Here is a 17,356-nt window from a genome sequence, read left to right on the forward strand (position 1 = left end):
TAATAAGGGTTCCAATTGTGGCCCCCCTCTCCCTGAGCCTGGGACAACTGAACTGTTTGCCCTCCCCCTTTCATCGGTTGTGACAGTAGGGCAGGGTAAAGGAAGACCAGGGGGAAAAACGGACCTAAAGCTTAAAAACAGCATTTTGTGCACACATGCTTTCTGCTGCTGCTGCTGCTGCTGCTACTGCTGAGCCGCCAGGAAGACTTGGCGCCTTTTAAAAGCTGTGGTGTTTAACTTCAGTTGCAGATGGCGCCAGTATGGTAGCTGAAGCAGGCACCGGTCTAAAAATAAGTGCCGGAGCAGCTTTGTTCTTGTGTGGATTCAGTGAAAGGGATGTTGCAAGTTACTGTAGTGTCCATGCATCTCACAATACATGGGCAGAATAAAAAGAGGAAGATATTTTCAATGCAGCTCTGAAGTTTTCAAATGCTATAAGAAAAGACATTTGTGTTGAATTTATTGGATGAGGAAGACATAGAGCTATTGCTCTGAGTAGGAAGTCGTTACGAGCGTTCCGCATTTATTTTTATAATGTTTTGTGGCAAGATCTGTTTGTCAGTACAGTTGATGCTAGTCCCACAAAAAGCTTTTACAGCAACACCTACATGGGATTTTTCTGTTTATGAACACGGTGTTGTGAGGAGGGGCAAGACACTGGCAGCCAACCACGTGAGCTAATTTTTTGACAGACAGCGGTTTCCAACAAGGTTGAGTTGTGGGCCAGGGTCGCGAAAATGTGCAACAAAAATGTACAAACCATGTACCGGTATACAAAATTAGCTTTATCTACTTTTTATCTACTTATAGATAGATTTTTTTGTCAGAGATCCGATACTCTGAGAAATAGTACTACTACATTATAGTGTCCGTATTTCATTTATACCAACGACTGAACGACTGACCCAGATCCATTCTCTATTTGCTTCCAGCAGTGTTCATTTCTCATTTATGACTATGACTGGATGACTGAGTGACCCTTATACATTTTATACAGCTTCACACCACACACTCAGAGAGATACAATACTGCAGGGTTCCCACTGGTGCTTGAATTCCTTGAAAATTCTTGAATTTCAATGAAGTGTTTTCAAGGTTGTGAAAATGCTTGAATTTTTGGTTAAGTGCTTGAAAATGCTTGAAATTTGTGTCAAGTCAAACTCAAAAAAGGGGATTTGACATTCGACACCCTAAAATTGATTAGAATGCAGGCAATTGCACCTTAAAAACGCAACATTTTCTGGGGGAGGACACCCACCCCCCCCTCCCAATCCATTTACAAAGAGTCCCATCGTGGTTCTCAAAGTGGGGCCCGTTGCCTCCTTCCATGGTGGTTATCCCCCGGCATACCAACCTATTTAAAGGTGCTGGAAAACTGAACATTTGGTGCTTGAAGGTGCTTGAAAAGTGCTTGAATTTGTTCATGAAAAAGGTGTGGGAACCCTGAATACTGATACATTGTATTATTAGTGTTTAATTTATACCTATGACTGTATGACTGACCCCTGTTCTATTTCTTCTTTTCCACAGCTCCAGTCGTGGCCACTAACCACTCCGAGGCGGACTACAAGAACAAGGACTGGGTCTTCATCAACTACACCTACAAGCGCTTCGAGGGCCTCACCGCTCGCGGTGCCATACCCTCCTACATGAAAGGAGGGAAGAGATAGAGGCCTCCTTTTCTCCCTCACTCCTCTTTTCCTCCCCACGGAACATTCCTCCCAGTGGATTCTATGTTTTTTTAAATTCCGTCCGTTTCCCTAAATCCAACTTATAAGACTCATTGCTCTCTCTTTCTCTTTCTCTTTCTCTTTCTCTCTCTCTCTCTCTCTCTCTCTCTCTCTCTCTCTCTCTCTCTCTCTCCCTCTCTCTCCCTCTCTACTTCCGGATTGTACCCTCTGGTGTCTCTGCCGTGCGTGCTGCTGTGGGCTTCTTTGTGGGATACTGCTATACCTTCTAAGGACTTGGCCGGAACTGTTGCCCTCTATGGGAGGATGTGCAGTGTGGTATATGGTTCACACTGACTTTATTCAAATGAGCAGTCTCCTCCACTGACTGGGCTGCCCAGCTGGCCTCCACACTGCCCTGTCTCCACATGACTGGTCCACACTCTCTCTGTCTTTCTCTCTGTCTCTGTCTCTGTCTCTCTCTCCCCCCCCCCTCTCTCTCTCTCTCTCCTTGAGGCCTTCGGAGCAGTAGGGATGCATGGAGCGCACACGTAAGCGTGCACACACACACACACAAACACACACACATACACACGCACGCACACACACACACACACGCACACACACACACACACACACACACACAACAACAACAATGAACAATGGCTGGCACTATCTGTCACAACTGTTTAGCTTCTCTCCTCCAGCTTCCCTCTTTTTTTTACTGTTGCCGTTTCTTTTTTTATTTCATTTTCTTTTTTTCCTTTCAAAGCGTGTGGGTGAAGAGGAAATGTAAGAGTTTCCATTTGCACTGTGTGTCCCAAATGGCCCTCCTTACATGAACGTTTTTTTTTGTGTGTGGTGTGGTTGCTCCCCTACATTATCTCCGTGTGTGCCCTCACCTCCCTTATTGCCACTATGTGACTGACTCCTCAGAGGGGTGCTGCTTAGAAGCTGTGTGTACGTCCGTCCGTGTGTGTGTGTACATCCGTCCGTGTGTGTGGGTGCGCGCGCGCGTGTGTGTGTGTGTGTGTGTGTGTGTGTGTGTGTGTGTGCCTGTGTAAGTAAGCTCTTGTTGTGAACTGGTTCTGCACTGAACTGTGCTCCACCCTGAGTAGGCTGGTTTCTCAGCCCCACCACAGGAAACCACAGACAGACCTGGCAGAGAAGCACGCTCCACTCCGCTCCACTCCACTCCACTCATAACCCTCCTCCACTGCTGCTCTCTCGCTCTCTCACTCGCTCTCACTGCTGCTGCCATGGGAGTGGACTGTGTGTGTGTGTGTGTGTGTGTACATATTACGTGCGTATGTGTGTGTGACAGAGAGAGAGAGAGTGTGTGACAGAGAGAGAGCCAGAGAAAGAGAGAGCGGGCGCATGTGTGTTTGTGAATGTGTTTGTCTATGTGTTGGGGTATTTCTGTGTGTATGTGTGTGTGTGTGTGTGTGTTATATCTGGGTTGATGAGATCACCCCGTCTGCCAAAAATGGAAAGAACCGCCCCCCTTTTCCAGGAATAATCTGTATATGTCTGGTGGAGTCACATAGTGTTGAACTGGTGAATCAATGCCTTTATCGTGTTCTCTTTTTGTATTTTCTACAGCGCTACCATGTGGTGGTAGTGCTTACATTTGTATTTCCTACTACTTGTGAAATATTTCCTTAAGATGATGCAATGCAACTTTTTTATGATTATTGCTGGATTTTACCCAAAGAACATAGCAGTAGTTTATATTTTTATATCATGCTGATAGTTTGATAGTTCAAAGTGGTTGACAATTCAAGGCTGATGCAGATCTTTTGATAAAAAAAATAATATATATTTTTGAATCAGCTCTTTTTTTCCATACATGCTTTTCTTACTGTTATACTTTGTGTGTTTTGCCCTTTCAACGAAACCCCTTCGCAATACCAATGCAGAAACCATAAGGGTTTATTTAAGTTATTCTTTTCATTATTATTTTTGTCAGAGACAGCTGTTGAACTAGTGTCATTTCCTGGTCTCACAGATGGGAGTGGAAACTGCTTTTCTGTTTTGTGAAGTTCATGAACACTATTCAGGATGAAGTGTCAGGAAAATATGGAGAGCATATTTAGAGATAGAGTGTGTCCTTTTTTATGAGTCTGTTTGCAGAATGAATGCTGCTCATTCACAAATATCAGCTTTTTCATGAATGACTACTACCACCATCAGAGTTTTCATTATGGTTTGACTTTGGAAATGTACACTTTTCATACATGAATAGGTGGGTTTTCTCCACGTCAGTCTTATATTTTGAATTAATAGTGATAGACCTCATAGACAATGTTGGCTGCAAAATCTTATTGTGGTGAGAATAGACCAATATTTGTGAGGAAAAAAAAGATCAAACGTGAATGGCAGCATAGTATATTTTGGAAATAAAACTACTAAAGTTACTCACTAATTCTTTAAGGGGATTCACACATTCTCAAACTAGTGTTCTTCTCTGTATCGTTTCCCAAGTTCTTACTACATCATTCTTTTTTAAAAGGCACTTTCAGCATTTGTTTTTGTAGCTGTTGTATTTATGAATACTATGTAACGTTACATATATGTTCTTTTTTTAATCTCTTTTGCTTCTGACATGGACAGCTGAATGATGTGTTCTATGGTATTGCTCTCTTTGACAAGTCTTGCTTTTTTGTTACTATTTGCTGTGTCCATTTTGATTTATAAAGAGCACCATTAGTTGGAGTGGTACTTGTCATAGGAAAACGGTACAGAGCAAACTCATCAGAGACATCACAGTGACTCAAACTTGAGAAGGTTTCTTGTTGAAATCGAGGTCTCAGTGAGCTTGTGTTTGACGCATATACTCTATAAGTTGATGACTTTTCCTTCACAGAATGATGTGAACTCTGAGCTGAACTTCCTCTCAGAGGTTCTCATGTTAAAAAGCACTTCAGATGAGAGAGTGATAGCATCATATTGTGTGTCATAACTTTGATGTGTGGAGGGTTATCACCCATGTTTAACTCCCACCTAACAGGCTTTATCCATGTCTGGACTGAGGGATGTGTGATATTTCATTGACCTGTGGGTCATGTTTTTTCATAAGGTTTTTATCAAGTCCTTAGTTCAAGGAATGTGCATAATGTCCAGCAAGTTACTGTATGGTCTCTAGTTTATTAGATTTGAGATTTCTTTTTGGTCATCTTCTGTCATCCAAGTGAGCCTGTTGTGAGGATATGTGATGAGATAACTTAAGCATTCCGTGTGTGTGCACGTGTGTGTAAGATATGAGACCTAACCCTGGTAGTTGAAACCCTTTCATACTTGTATTCCTGTGTGAATACACATGCTTTAAGCCAAAGGCATATTTACAGTGTTTTTCTAGAATGAGTTTGCATGTTTTATGAATGGTTGAGTAGGATTTCAAATGTAAAAAAAACTCAAGTATTTATGTCTGTTCATTTCCTAGCCTTTGATCGATCTGGATTCAATTCAGCTTGAACAATATGCTTTCAGAATAAAATAAAACTTATTTTCACCATCATGATGTTTGATGATGTTTTAAAATTTAAAAAGGGCACTTATGCATACTGTATGATATTGTTAGAGTAAAGAGATTGGAGTCACATTTCACTTTTAATACATGAATAGTTATTGCTTTTCCATTTTATTTTTACCAAAAATGTTGATGCTTCATTGAGTTGTCCTTTTGACGTCCCTGGGTTGAATACAAAATATATTTACAAAAACCCAGATAATTATTTAAATATAAAAAACAATACATGAAATCCAAAAAAAGTTGTGTCTGGTAGCATACACATCAACATATCGCTATGATTTCCTGCCTGAAACCAGTCATCTTGCCTCCGATATCAAACCTCATCTTAAAGGCCCAGTTTGTAGCATTGTAGATTTACCAGTAAATTTCAGTCCAATCCAATCACAAGTTTGACCTTATTAACGAATAACCAACATTAGACTAAAGTCTTCCAATTGCTTAAATTTTACATTCATATGTGCATGAAGTCATGTTCATGCTAGCCTGACTAGCCTGTGCCTCTCCACCTCTTTTCATTAGTAGCTGAAATGGGTGTGCTCGTCAGGCTATGTTCATGCTCCATCTTGAACAATCTTGTCGAATAAGTAAGGCAATACACGCTTCCAAATGGCCACTGATGTGATAAACTCACAACTATGTTATTATCACTTCATTGCCCTAGCCTGCATGACCCGCCCATACTGCTTCTCTTCATTCGTATTCATGGTCTGGAGGTTCTTTGACCTGACGCGATTGCAGTAGAAGGACGGGAGGATTGCACTCAGTTCTGGTATGAAACGATTGGACAGCTCTCACCCAATCGTTTGCTCATTGGCAGGCCGCCTGGTAGCCGACTAAACCTTCCCCAGAAAAGAACTATGAATATGAATGAAAAGAAGTATTATGGGCTGGTCGTCAGGCTATCATTTCCCTGCCAAGAAGGAGAAATCTTACACATTGGACCTTTAACCAGTCATGTGATGAGACGGTTAACTCCAAAACACCAGCAAGAAATGAATGTCAACACCCCTTTTTTCATATATACAAATAATTTACAAAATCATACTCCACATGGCTTGTGTGTTGTGCATACCGCCTATGCTTTGGTACACACACTGACCAATGGTCATTGGTCAAAACATTGACTGGTATAACCAGTAGGCCTATTTACAGGTATTTTCACCTTCAAAGACAAAATACGTTTGTCCTCTTGTGATGGCAGCACAGATGGCTCAGCACATAGATATATACAGTAGTTGCGTATGTAACTTCTATATATCTCTGTGTCTGCAGCTCAGCACTCATAGCTGGGCATGGAGAGGGATGTCGGGGGCTGAGGGGAGGGTCCGTTGAGGCGGTCCAGCTCGTCCACCTGTGGGGCGGGGGTGGCGCCCCCGGGCCGCGGGGGCCCCTCTGCCAGGGCGGCGGTGAGGTTAGGCACGCTCTTGCTGCGCACACACTGGAAGTCCACGTGGCGACTCTTGCCCTCCTCCTTCTCCCAGGACATGTGGATGAAGGGCCGCTGCACGTAGTTGTAGATGACCTCCGACCTCCCGCCCGGGCGACGCTTCACCTTCTCCTTACATGTGGGGTACCCTGGGATAGCGGAGGACCAAACATGCCAACATTTAAAAGTCAGCTCTGATTTAGAACAACGTTTTTTTTCTCCTGGGACCCCCTTTTGTGATCTGAGAATGTTTTCCTGGCCCACTACCTCCCGTATTCCAAATGGCAAAAAATGTTTTTTTTGTCCCTTAAAATAGCATATTCTTTTTAATATTGCTAACTTTTAAAGTGAAAATCACAGGAAAAGTATTTGCATTATTAATCGCACACAAGTGAAATCTGTAACTAACAATTTTTGGACTGGTTATACGTAAATATGAAAGAATATTGAAGGTTTTCTGAATGCAGTCCCTTCTCTCTGTGTCCCCCCTGCAGTACCTCTATGACCTCTTTAGGGGTCATGACCCCCAGTTTGGGAACCACTGGTTTAGAAGGCTATGCACTAGAGATCCTACTGAGATGCTGTTTATTTTTCAGGCGTGACAACAGCATTTAATGTGCACTCATTGCAATCTGCTGCAACTGAGGTTAAGCAATCTTTGATTGCAGAACACATGACAACATCTTATGCCAGCACAAATCCCAAACCTAATGGTTTAACCACATTAATTGTACCGTCTGCAACTGCTGTCTATGTGCTCATTTCACAGACTTCTGTGAAATCAAGTTGCAGCAACACTTATGATAAGAATAAGAACAGCAACACTTATAATAAGAATAAGAACAGCAACACTTATAATAAGGATGTGCACAAAAGACAAGTAATGTTTTGACCCTGTAGGCCTAAATAGACCCAGCATGGTGAAAATGTTTTTTTTAGGGCTTTTTGTGTCTTTTTTGTGGCTAATAGGACAGACGAGAGTGAGAGAGAGAGATGGGGAAGGGTTGGGACATGACCCATGCCAGACTCGAACCTGGGTCCTCATGAGTATGCAAGGCCAAATGTGTTGTGGGCTTAGTGCGCTGCACCACAGCGCCCCCTACTATTGCGAATTTCTAAATAGCACTTTATTTGTCTTATACAAGGCCAGTGGAATGCGCTCACAGTTGACATTGGTTCACACACTCATACTACCCCTCACACATACTGTATTATTCATACCACTCATACTACTACTCACCTTCGATGCCAATGCGTATGTTCTTCAGGCCTCGTTCCTTCAACAGAGCTTTGGCCACATCTCTGTTCTCAATGTACTTGAAGAATCTGTACAGTTTGGTGCTGTATATGACTGTAAGAAATTAAAATAGAGCCAGTTGGTTAGTGGTGGTAGTATGGTCAGCATATACACTGTACACGATATACTATAGAGGCTACTGGTACATACAGTATGTACAGAGACTCTGGTTTAGTGGTGGTAGTGGTCCATATAAAGTGTATATATACATATCATATGCTGCACATACATATACACATACAGTACACTGTACAGTTATATATAGTGCACACAGATGTATACACAGTACACTATATATTCTAGGTTGGTGGTGGTGGTGGTCTGTAAACAAAGGCTATAGACTTTGCTTTAGATGTTGGTAATGATGTGTCTCAAACCTCAAACATGATGATGACATCATGACCCCATGTCTAACTTCCCTCTTGTGTGCTATTTTTGGACACATATTAGGAAGAGCTACAGATAAAAACCTATGTGTATGTGGCTGGTTACCAACTGTAGCATGTATGCCATGAGTCATATAACTTTTGAGGTTTGAGGCACTTTTTTTCTCCGCTTACAGGTTCACATTTTGGTCAGTTTACTACCAGTAAGGTCAATCCTTGTGGAATGCTCCCACCACTGACGTATATACTATAGTATATACGTCATTGGCTCCCACGCACAAATGCTTTGTTACTTAATCAGATTAAATGGATGAAAAATAAAGTCAGTTACACTGATGACTAATTGAAGTTAGCAAGCTACATATTATTATATTTGAAAATATGTAGAAATGATAGCATTCATTCGATAAACATACGTACGTATACATTAGATTCTCTCTACAATTATTGTAGAGAGAATCTAATGTATACGTACGTATGTTTATCGAATGAATGCTATCATTTCTACATATTTTTTACATGTATTAAAAATGCTGTGTTTGAGGATAGTATAAAATAAGAGAATGATCTGCGCAGTGAGTGTTTACGAATGTGTGTTTAAACTGAATTCCTCAGATGGCTTAAATACACACTTCAAAAATGCACTACAGTTCATTCATCTTTTAAGACTAATACTCTTTCAGAAAATTAGCCAGTGAGTCATTCTACGTTTCGAGTGCGCTTTTAGGTCCATGGACTTTATTTGCCAATTCCACTAACTACAGTGCCCTCCATAATTATTGGCACCCCTGGTTGAGATGTGTTAAAAGCCTTAAAATAAATTCAGTGTTTATTGCAGAAGAATACTGTCACACTGAAAATTTTAGGAAAATGTAGCCTTCAACTCAAATGAATTGTAGGAAAATAAAAAAAATCCCTGACTAAAAATAATTATTTTTCATTAAATCACCTGTTCCACAATTATTGGCACCCTTAACAATTCCCAGGAAATAAATATAATTGAAGCATTTCTGTCATTTCTACAGTAGTTTACAAAGTTTTCCAGAGTATGTAGGAACATTTAATTAGTAATTCATCACTTCCTGCTTCCCTGGGGTATAAATATGATGTGACACCGAGGCCATTTCTCTTATCCACTCTTAAACATGGGAAAGACAAAGGAACACAGCATACAAGTGAGGCAGATGTGCGTCGACCTTCACAGGTCAGGCAGAGGCTACAAGAAGATTGCCACTCAACTGCAGCTGCCCATATCTACTGTGAGAGGAATAATTAAGAAGTTCAAAACAACTGGAACAGTGGTAAACAAGCCTGGACGAGGACCCAAGTTTATTTTGCCACCACGCACAGTGAGGAGGATGGTAAGAGAAATCAAAAGATCTCCAAAGCTCACTGTTACAGAATTACAACAAATGGTAGCATCCTGGGGTCACAAAGTCTCCAAATCAACCATCAGGCGCTGTCTACACGCCAACAAGCTGTTTGGGAGGCATGCACGGAGAAAACCTTTCCTCACCCACAATCATAAACGCAAACGTCTGGAGTTCGCCAAGTGGTATTGGGGCTTCAACTGGGACCGTGTGCTTTGGTCAGATGAGACCAAGATTGAGCTTTTTGGCAACAAACACTCTAAGTGGGTCTGGCGTGCCACGAAAGATGTGCATGCTGAAAAGCACCTCATACCCACTGTGAAGTATGGGGGTGGGTCAGTGATGCTGTGGGGCTGTTTCGCTTCCAAAGGCCCTGGGAAGCTTGTTAGGGTGCATGGCATCATGAATGCTTTGAAATACCAGGACATTTTAAATCAAAATCTGTTGCCCTCTGCCCGAAAGCTGAAGATGGGTCGTCACTGGGTCTTTCAGAAAGACAATGACCCTAAACATATGGCCAAATCTACACAGAAATGGTTCACCAGACACAAAATCAAGCTCCTCCCATGGCCATCTCAGTCCACAGACCTCAACCCCATTGAGAACCTGTGGGGTGAGCTGAAGAGGAGAGTACAGAGGAGAGGACCCAGGTCTCTGGATGATTTAGAGAGATTCTGCAAAGAGGAATGGCTGAAGATCCCTCTTTCTGTCTTTTCCCATCTTGTGAAACATTATAGGAGAAGATTAGGTGCTGTTTTGTTGGCAAAAGGGGGTTGTACAAAATATTAACAACAGGGGTGCTAATAATTGTGACACACATGATTTGATGTCAAATAGTTATTTCTTTATGTGGGATTTTTTCCCCACTGAATAAATGCACTTGGATTGAAGATTGGATTTTTCTCTTTTTTTCCATTACGGTCCCATATTATTTAGAGAAAAATAATAATAATTGGAAGCTAAAAAACACATCTCAACCAGGGGTGCCAATAATAATGGAGGGCACTGTATTACCGGTAACTGCAACCAATGATGTTTTGAACATCTACACACATTTATCTGTCATGTAATACAAACAGTCAAGACATAACATTGTTTCCCTCAGCAAGAATGAATTAATACTGGTTTTGGGCGTTTTCATGCCGTCCTGTTTTCCAAATGTCAGATTCAGTCTTCATATTAGCATGTAAAGAAACTTGTTTTACCCAAGACGATTGCAAATGTTGATTCACAGTTATCATCACAATATGACAAAAAGTGCCGACTTGTTCCCCTGCACTGTTGACCATAACACAGTTGAGTAACACGGTTGACTGTTTTGAAAGTGTTTTTGTGCTATTGATCTTTTATGTGTTGGAAAAATCCTATGAACAGATACTAGGGATTATCTCTGGAGAGGGAAGATTTGTGTAAGAAGGGTGACTGAGTTCAAATCAGACGTTACAGGGATTTATAAAGAAAAAAGTGTCAGTCTGTATCACAGTGAATCATAAAATCCTACATATGAAGCTCAATAATCACATTTTCTATATCAGTTGCACAGATTAATGACAACATTATTATTAAGGGACATGAACACTTTCAAACATATGTTGTTTCAACTGTGTAGTATTTTGTATATATGCTTGAAATGACATAGTATTTGTCCATAACACTGTTGACAAAATAATCAAGCAAATGTTTGCTTTCATAGGAATATTTAACAAATGATTTAAGGTTAAGCTTGGCCATTTGTTTGTTTGGAAACTTAAATGTATACACTATGGAGATATCTAGGTCATTTATGTGAAAAAATACTGATAATTGACATTTTGCATTTGCCAAAAGCGCACTCGAAACGTAGAATGACTCCAGTGCATAGTTTTTGTCAGCCTTTGGGTTGCACAATTATCTCTGATGGAGCTACAGAGAGACAACCTGCCCATCCAAACTACCTCAGCAGCACATGGAGTCACTCACGGAAAATACTTGTGCAATTATAACCCATGGTTGGTGAACTACTGAAATGACTGGAAACATGAAATGTAAAGGTTGCAAAAACTAAGCAGTGTTGCTTTAAACTACTGTATGTCATGAGTGAAATCAGCCTCCCACTTCCGCTCAAGTTTAGCACTTGAAAACAAAATTAAGGTGTCTAGCAGCTCACAGATAAAACACATTGTACTGATCAAACATATTGCCCACATCTGCATGTATGCCAATGTGTGCAATACGCTTGACCCGTGCAATGCCATGCATTTGTTTGGGGACCTTGGGGACTAGTGCTGAGATACTGGTACAGTATGCAGAGGTGTGCAATTTGTTTGATCTGCACAATGTGTATTATTATTATATTACAGGGTGCTGCTGGACACTGTCATGTCCTTCTGGAACCTTTACGTATCTCTTCTGTCTACTCTGATATATACTTATGTAACCGAGGTTCTACGCCAAACTCTGCTAGTTGATATCCGTAACACCCCCCGCCCCCCCCCAACCCTCACTCCCATCCTGGGCTTACAGCACCAGTGCAACTGAGGTGCTCCTGCGCTAGGAGGCCTTGGGAGGGAGGTTTACTAACATTCTACGTCAAACTCTGCTAGTTGGCATCACTTACTCTGTGAGTACTCCTCGCCCATGGGTGGAGGGTTGTCATGGTCCCAGTCCACAGTGTCGTCGTCGGTCAGGACCACTATGTGGCACTCTCGCTCCCCTTCCTGGGCACTGGACACCATGGCTGGAACTACCAGCTCCTCCAAGTAGCCCTCAAACTGTCTACGGGCACCGTCATTGGACAACTCGTGTAGGAGGGCACCTGAGGGCAGCCAATGACAGCAAGACAATAGTGTTGAAATGTTTATACTACAAAGTATTAATATTGCAATGTACCCAGCGAGACTGGATAATACTCTTTGGTCTCTGATTTCTGATGTAACTGGCACATCAGGAACACCGCTACATGTGGTTACAAATGACATTATATCATACTGTTTATTGTCATGACATAAGATGCACTTTTTATATACCATAAGTTCAGGTTTTGGTTTATTCACTATATGTAAGACCCCTCCTTGTCAATTCAAGATCTATTGTAGATGGAAACATGCCTCACTCTGTCTACATTAAATGTTGTAAGGGTGCTGGCGCAGATGATAGCCTCAAGTAATTGAAAAGGGAGGCACACACTGAAACACTGTGCATAATGTCTATAAAATGTTGATAATAATAAACATTTTGCTAAGTGTGTCCCTTTCTTTGCTATTTCATGCAAAGTGTATGCAATGTACTCACTGAGGTCGCGACATCTGACAGTGTTGTAGTCGAAGTTGATGCATAGGTAGTCACAGGCCTCCCGGAGCTCTGCCACCAAGATGCCCTCTGGACACTGCAGAATGCCCCCTCTGTAGTAGTCCTGATGGTGAGGAAATGTTACATTACATTACATTACATTATGTTACATTACAATAGATTACATTTAGGTCTGTAAGAGATGCCCTCTGGACACTGTGGAATGCCCCCTCTGTAGTAGCCCTGATGGCACAGCAAATCTTAGATTACATTATATTTCAATTCATGACATTACATTACATTACATGTAGGGTTATGAAATGCTCTCTGGACACTGCAGATTAGAATACCCCCTCTGTAGTAGTCCTGAAGGCTCAGCGCAGCACACACATACCCATCAGCCAAAACAGTACATTGCACAGTACTTGCATACCCAAGAAATGTTAAGATAGTTAGGGCACTGGTCCCCAAACCTTTTCTGCGGTGACACCCCCCCCCCCACCCAAATTCCAAACGCCATTTTTTGTGACTGCTAAATTTAAATTTTAACTCGCAGGAAAAGTTAATATGTAGTCAAAAGTACATTGTATAAAAGGTAATATGTAACCATACAAGTGATTAGAGTTACTAAACCAATTTATGTAATTATGTTAAACTGTGGATTTCCTGTTTATAATACAAAGTTCCTTCTCTCTGTGACCCCCCCACCCCTGCATTACCTCCGCGACAACACCCAACCCTCAAGTTTGGGACCAACTGAGTAAGGGTAACCATAGTGGAGAGCACTCACCAAGATGACATGGAAGATGCTGGCGTTGATGCCCTCCACTATCTCGTACTCTCCCTTCGCATTGGGCCGCGTGAAGTTGTGCTGCCGAGCTGGGCCAAACATCCTGACAACAGGAGGTAACACATTCAGTTGATGGCAATAAACTAATTATAACCACAAGTCCAAGTTCGGATACTTGGTGAATTATGATGAATAAAAATAAAATGCAATTCTTTTTAACACATTCAATCCATTAGCCTACATGATACTGCAAAGACAGCATACTACCCCAGCAGAATCAGTAGCTGTATATACAGTAGATGGACACTTCTGATCCGATTAGAAAAGGAATATGTTTTTAATCCGATCAGGAATCCCCTTTTGTATGGCCCAATCGGAATAGATTTTTTTGATCGGATCAGAATTGCAATTGGAATAGAAGAGGTGGTGTAGTCCGCTTAGATGTCATTGTTTTGTGGATATTAATAATAACACAACAAAGCAAGATGCATGAAAATAGGTAGGCTAGTAAGTTTTATATAAGTGTGATTACAATTTACAAGTGTCCCAACTCTTGACTTGGCATTGTGTATAATTTCACCACTTCTCTATTTCCATATTTTGTGTGTGGACGTGTCTGTCAATAGACCCGTTCAGAGTCGACGTCCTCATGAATGCGTGCGCATCGTTGACTCAAACACACCAGAGATAGGGGCCTATTTTAAGGATATTACGAGAGACTCCACTTTTCTGGGTGGTACTGCACTCTAGGGGGAGTGCAGACTCCATTCAGAAAGAACGGGCAGCTGGGCTCAGAGCCGTATCTCGACAGCGGCCACTAGGAGAACTGCAGGCATGGGTAAAATAGGAAGTGGTGATTCTGTATGTAATACTGGGTGACAGTGCAGAGACAAAAGAGAGAAAAACTGCCGTTCTGAAGCGTGTACGTTGATAAAAAATAGAGATTCCGAAAAGTACACTTGTGCTATTTTGAGAGGGAAGAGGCTGTACCAGAAGCATAGGAGATGTTTGTTGTTACAAGACATTAAACTACTGACTAGACTGATGACAGGGCCAGGAATGCCCGTGTCTGTGGTGCCCGCTGCATATCTGAAGTTGGCGCAAGCATCCGTTTTCTTATTTCGGAAAAAACACCTGTCGAGTCTCCGTACAAGTGAACGGAGCATGGACGATTTTGAAGCAGCGGTGCGCATGCAGACAAATTACGTCATACCCGTTTACAAACTCTAAAGGGGTCTATTTAAAAGCAACCAGCTCATTCTTTGAAGCTCTGAGATGCCTCTTCATCTCTGGAGTATTAAGGATCCTGCTTGTGGCAGAGGATTGACTTGTGTGTTGTTCACAATAGAGTAAAGTAGCTATTTTGAGATGGGACTTTTTTTATTCCATTACTGTTCTGTTGTGTTATTTCATCCATTCATCCATTATGGAAGATTCATTGTTTGTGTGTGTGTGCGTGCGTGCGTGCTTGTGTGTGTTTGTTTGTGTGTTTGTCCTCCATAAGGACATTAAACAAGTAATCTGACAAAAGGGTCTTCATTGGTAAACGCTACACTGTGGATTCATCCTTATTGGAAGATAAAATATTCTACTAAATGAATTTGGTAGGACTAAACACAGCAATTCCCCTAACTGACTACAAATCATTACTGCAAATGTAGGTTACATCATCCCACACTGTTACTAAGGGAAGTAGTAAGTGTTGTGGTCTAGGATTAGGGAGTTGGTCTTTGTATCAGGATCAGAGAGGCCCTATATCAGGGGTGTCAAACTCAAATCGACTAAGGGCCGAATACTAAATCTAGGAAGAAGTAACATGCCGAACTCAATGGACTAAAAAATGAAGTGCGTACATGCACTTAATACTCATAGTTACATTACACATGCTTCATGTGTTCTCCATAGATTGTGTTGCATGTGAGTGTGAGCTCTTTCATCGGCCTGGCCCCACTCATATTCCTGTGACACTCCGAATAAAATGACTCCGTGGGCCAGATTTGGCCCTCCGGTCTGAGTTTGACATCCCTGCCCTACACCTTCACCAATGACCTTGAACAAGCCGCCTAACCCTACATTGCACCAGGGCCTTTAACCAATACCCTGTCATATCGTAACTGTTAGTCACTTTGGATAAAATCATCTGTTGAATTGTAATGCAATGTAATGTAGTGTTAAGTATGATGCTAAATATTGGACTAAATTTGCAGCAAGTAGTACAACTACAGCAGTGCTGGACTGAGACTGCAAAACAGCCCGGGCATAGACCAGTCATCTGCTTTTCTACATAATCATAATTGGCTCAGTCCACTTGTCTATATTAAATAGATGGACCAATGGGCCACCCCATCTAAATTGATGGCTGGTCTCTCAGGGAAAAAAAGAAACAATAAACAGCATCGGCCCCTGAGGACTGTCGGCCAACCGGAAAATACCCGGTATGCCAGATTACTAGTCCAGCCCTGAACTACAATAAAACGCCCAAAACAGCATGATGAAAGTGGCATACAGGGAACGTGCACCAGGCAGGCATATGCTGCAGGCCAACTGTACACACCTGCCCAGCATGGTGTCCGGGTGTGCGGTGAATAACGCTGGGTCCACCACAAAGTGTGTGCCGTCCACCACCAGGGTGACCCTCTCGGGGTGCATGACAGAGCCCCGGGAGGAGGGCTCTCCCACGGGCCTGGCCTCTCTCCCTGGCCTGCCGACCTCCACACCTAACGGCCTCGTGTCCACCGATGGCGGCCGCTCCGAGCCCTCCGACATACTCCGTCCTGTGGCTGACAGCCAAAACACACAAACAACAGCTGATCAGTTTCTAAGAACAAACATTTTTGATGAAACATCATTTGACCTGATTACTAGAACCCTAGAACCAGATGTGCCACGGTAGGCCTATAAAAGACACATAACTGACCTATTTCTAAACAGATTGAGTTGTCTAGGCCTACTTGGGATGTATTGTCTGTGAGAAAATGAATAGCATTAGAGACGATACCAGATTAAGATCAAGTGATTACAGTATTATATGGATATAAATACAATGAACCCTGTAGCCTACAGACGGTCTCCTTTCAATACTCAAGTAACCACATTGTGATAAAAGTAGAGAATGACAAAATGAGAGTTTCAGTCCATCCACACAATTTTCTGTCAGTCACACACTCACCCAACAACGATCTCCCCTCTGCCATGCTCACCACTCTTGACTTCCAATGGTCCTTACCTACAGTACAACACACAAAGAGGAACCAAAGCCAGTCTGAATGATGAAGACGCTGAAGCACAACGAGCAGCAGTACCCATCCCTGACTGAGACTCGTTGCGTCCGGACTGTGACGGAGAGCAGCTTCCTCTGGGTGTAATCCTCTGGTTTCTCTGCACACTGATGGTAGTGTTTGCCCCACTCGTCTGATTTAATTTTGGCCAATGGCCCCATGGGTCCGCCGGCCAGCGAGCTGTCACCTATGGTGCCCTACATACTAGTCTGGACCTCGCGCCATGGACTTTCGAGACCCTAGAAGTGTAGTCTTACTGCCACCCAGAGGCGATTCCAAGCAAGAGCACTAGACTGTCACTTAGAGGAGTCCATTGAGCCTATTAGGCCCCCCCGGTCAGCACA

The 17,356-nt window shown here is 42.3% G+C and overlaps 2 protein-coding genes across 4 annotated transcripts in view; one reads left to right on the forward strand and one right to left on the reverse strand.

The window, feature by feature from the left end:
* stk38b (serine/threonine kinase 38b) overlaps positions 1–5,183 on the forward strand; it is a 22,807-nt gene extending 17,624 nt beyond the window's left edge. For both annotated transcript variants that reach the window (XM_063215971.1, XM_063215972.1), the window contains exon 14: positions 1,530–5,183. In XM_063215971.1, coding sequence (XP_063072041.1) covers positions 1,530–1,669 — 140 coding nt within the window. In that variant the 3' untranslated portion in view covers positions 1,670–5,183. The remainder of the gene's footprint in view (positions 1–1,529) is intronic.
* kctd20 (potassium channel tetramerization domain containing 20) lies at positions 2,382–17,285 on the reverse strand. 2 transcript variants are annotated; one of them, XM_063215974.1, is made up of 7 exons: positions 16,961–17,285; positions 16,289–16,514; positions 13,735–13,837; positions 12,948–13,068; positions 12,274–12,471; positions 7,865–7,975; positions 2,382–6,773 (listed from the first exon to the last, which is right to left on the reverse strand). In XM_063215974.1, exons 2-7 carry the CDS (start codon positions 16,498–16,500, stop codon positions 6,472–6,474), a joined length of 1,047 nt encoding a protein of 348 aa, XP_063072044.1. In that variant the 5' UTR covers positions 16,501–16,514; positions 16,961–17,285; the 3' UTR covers positions 2,382–6,471. The 2 variants fall into 2 exon arrangements, with proteins under 2 accessions (XP_063072044.1, XP_063072043.1); XM_063215973.1 differs by having other exon boundaries at positions 16,904–17,285.
* Between the last annotated feature and the right edge of the window lie 71 nt (positions 17,286–17,356).

Source organism: Engraulis encrasicolus, chromosome 14 (genome assembly GCF_034702125.1).
Source record: "Engraulis encrasicolus isolate BLACKSEA-1 chromosome 14, IST_EnEncr_1.0, whole genome shotgun sequence".
In the NCBI taxonomy this organism is placed as follows: Eukaryota; Metazoa; Chordata; class Actinopteri; order Clupeiformes; family Engraulidae; genus Engraulis; species Engraulis encrasicolus.

What these genes read in the sequence shown, in the direction of transcription:
- kctd20 (XM_063215973.1), bottom strand. Translation starts at nt 16,928, where the DNA reads ATGGCAGAGGGGAGATCGTTGTTGG. An exon ending in AGAGGGGAGATCGTTGTTGG is followed by an intron (nt 16,515 to 16,903) that starts GTGAGTGTGTGA and finishes TTTGGCTGTCAG; the next exon opens with CCACAGGACGGAGTATGTCG. An exon ending in CATACGCATTGGCATCGAAG is followed by an intron (nt 6,774 to 7,864) that starts GTGAGTAGTAGT and finishes CCGCTATCCCAG; the next exon opens with GGTACCCCACATGTAAGGAG.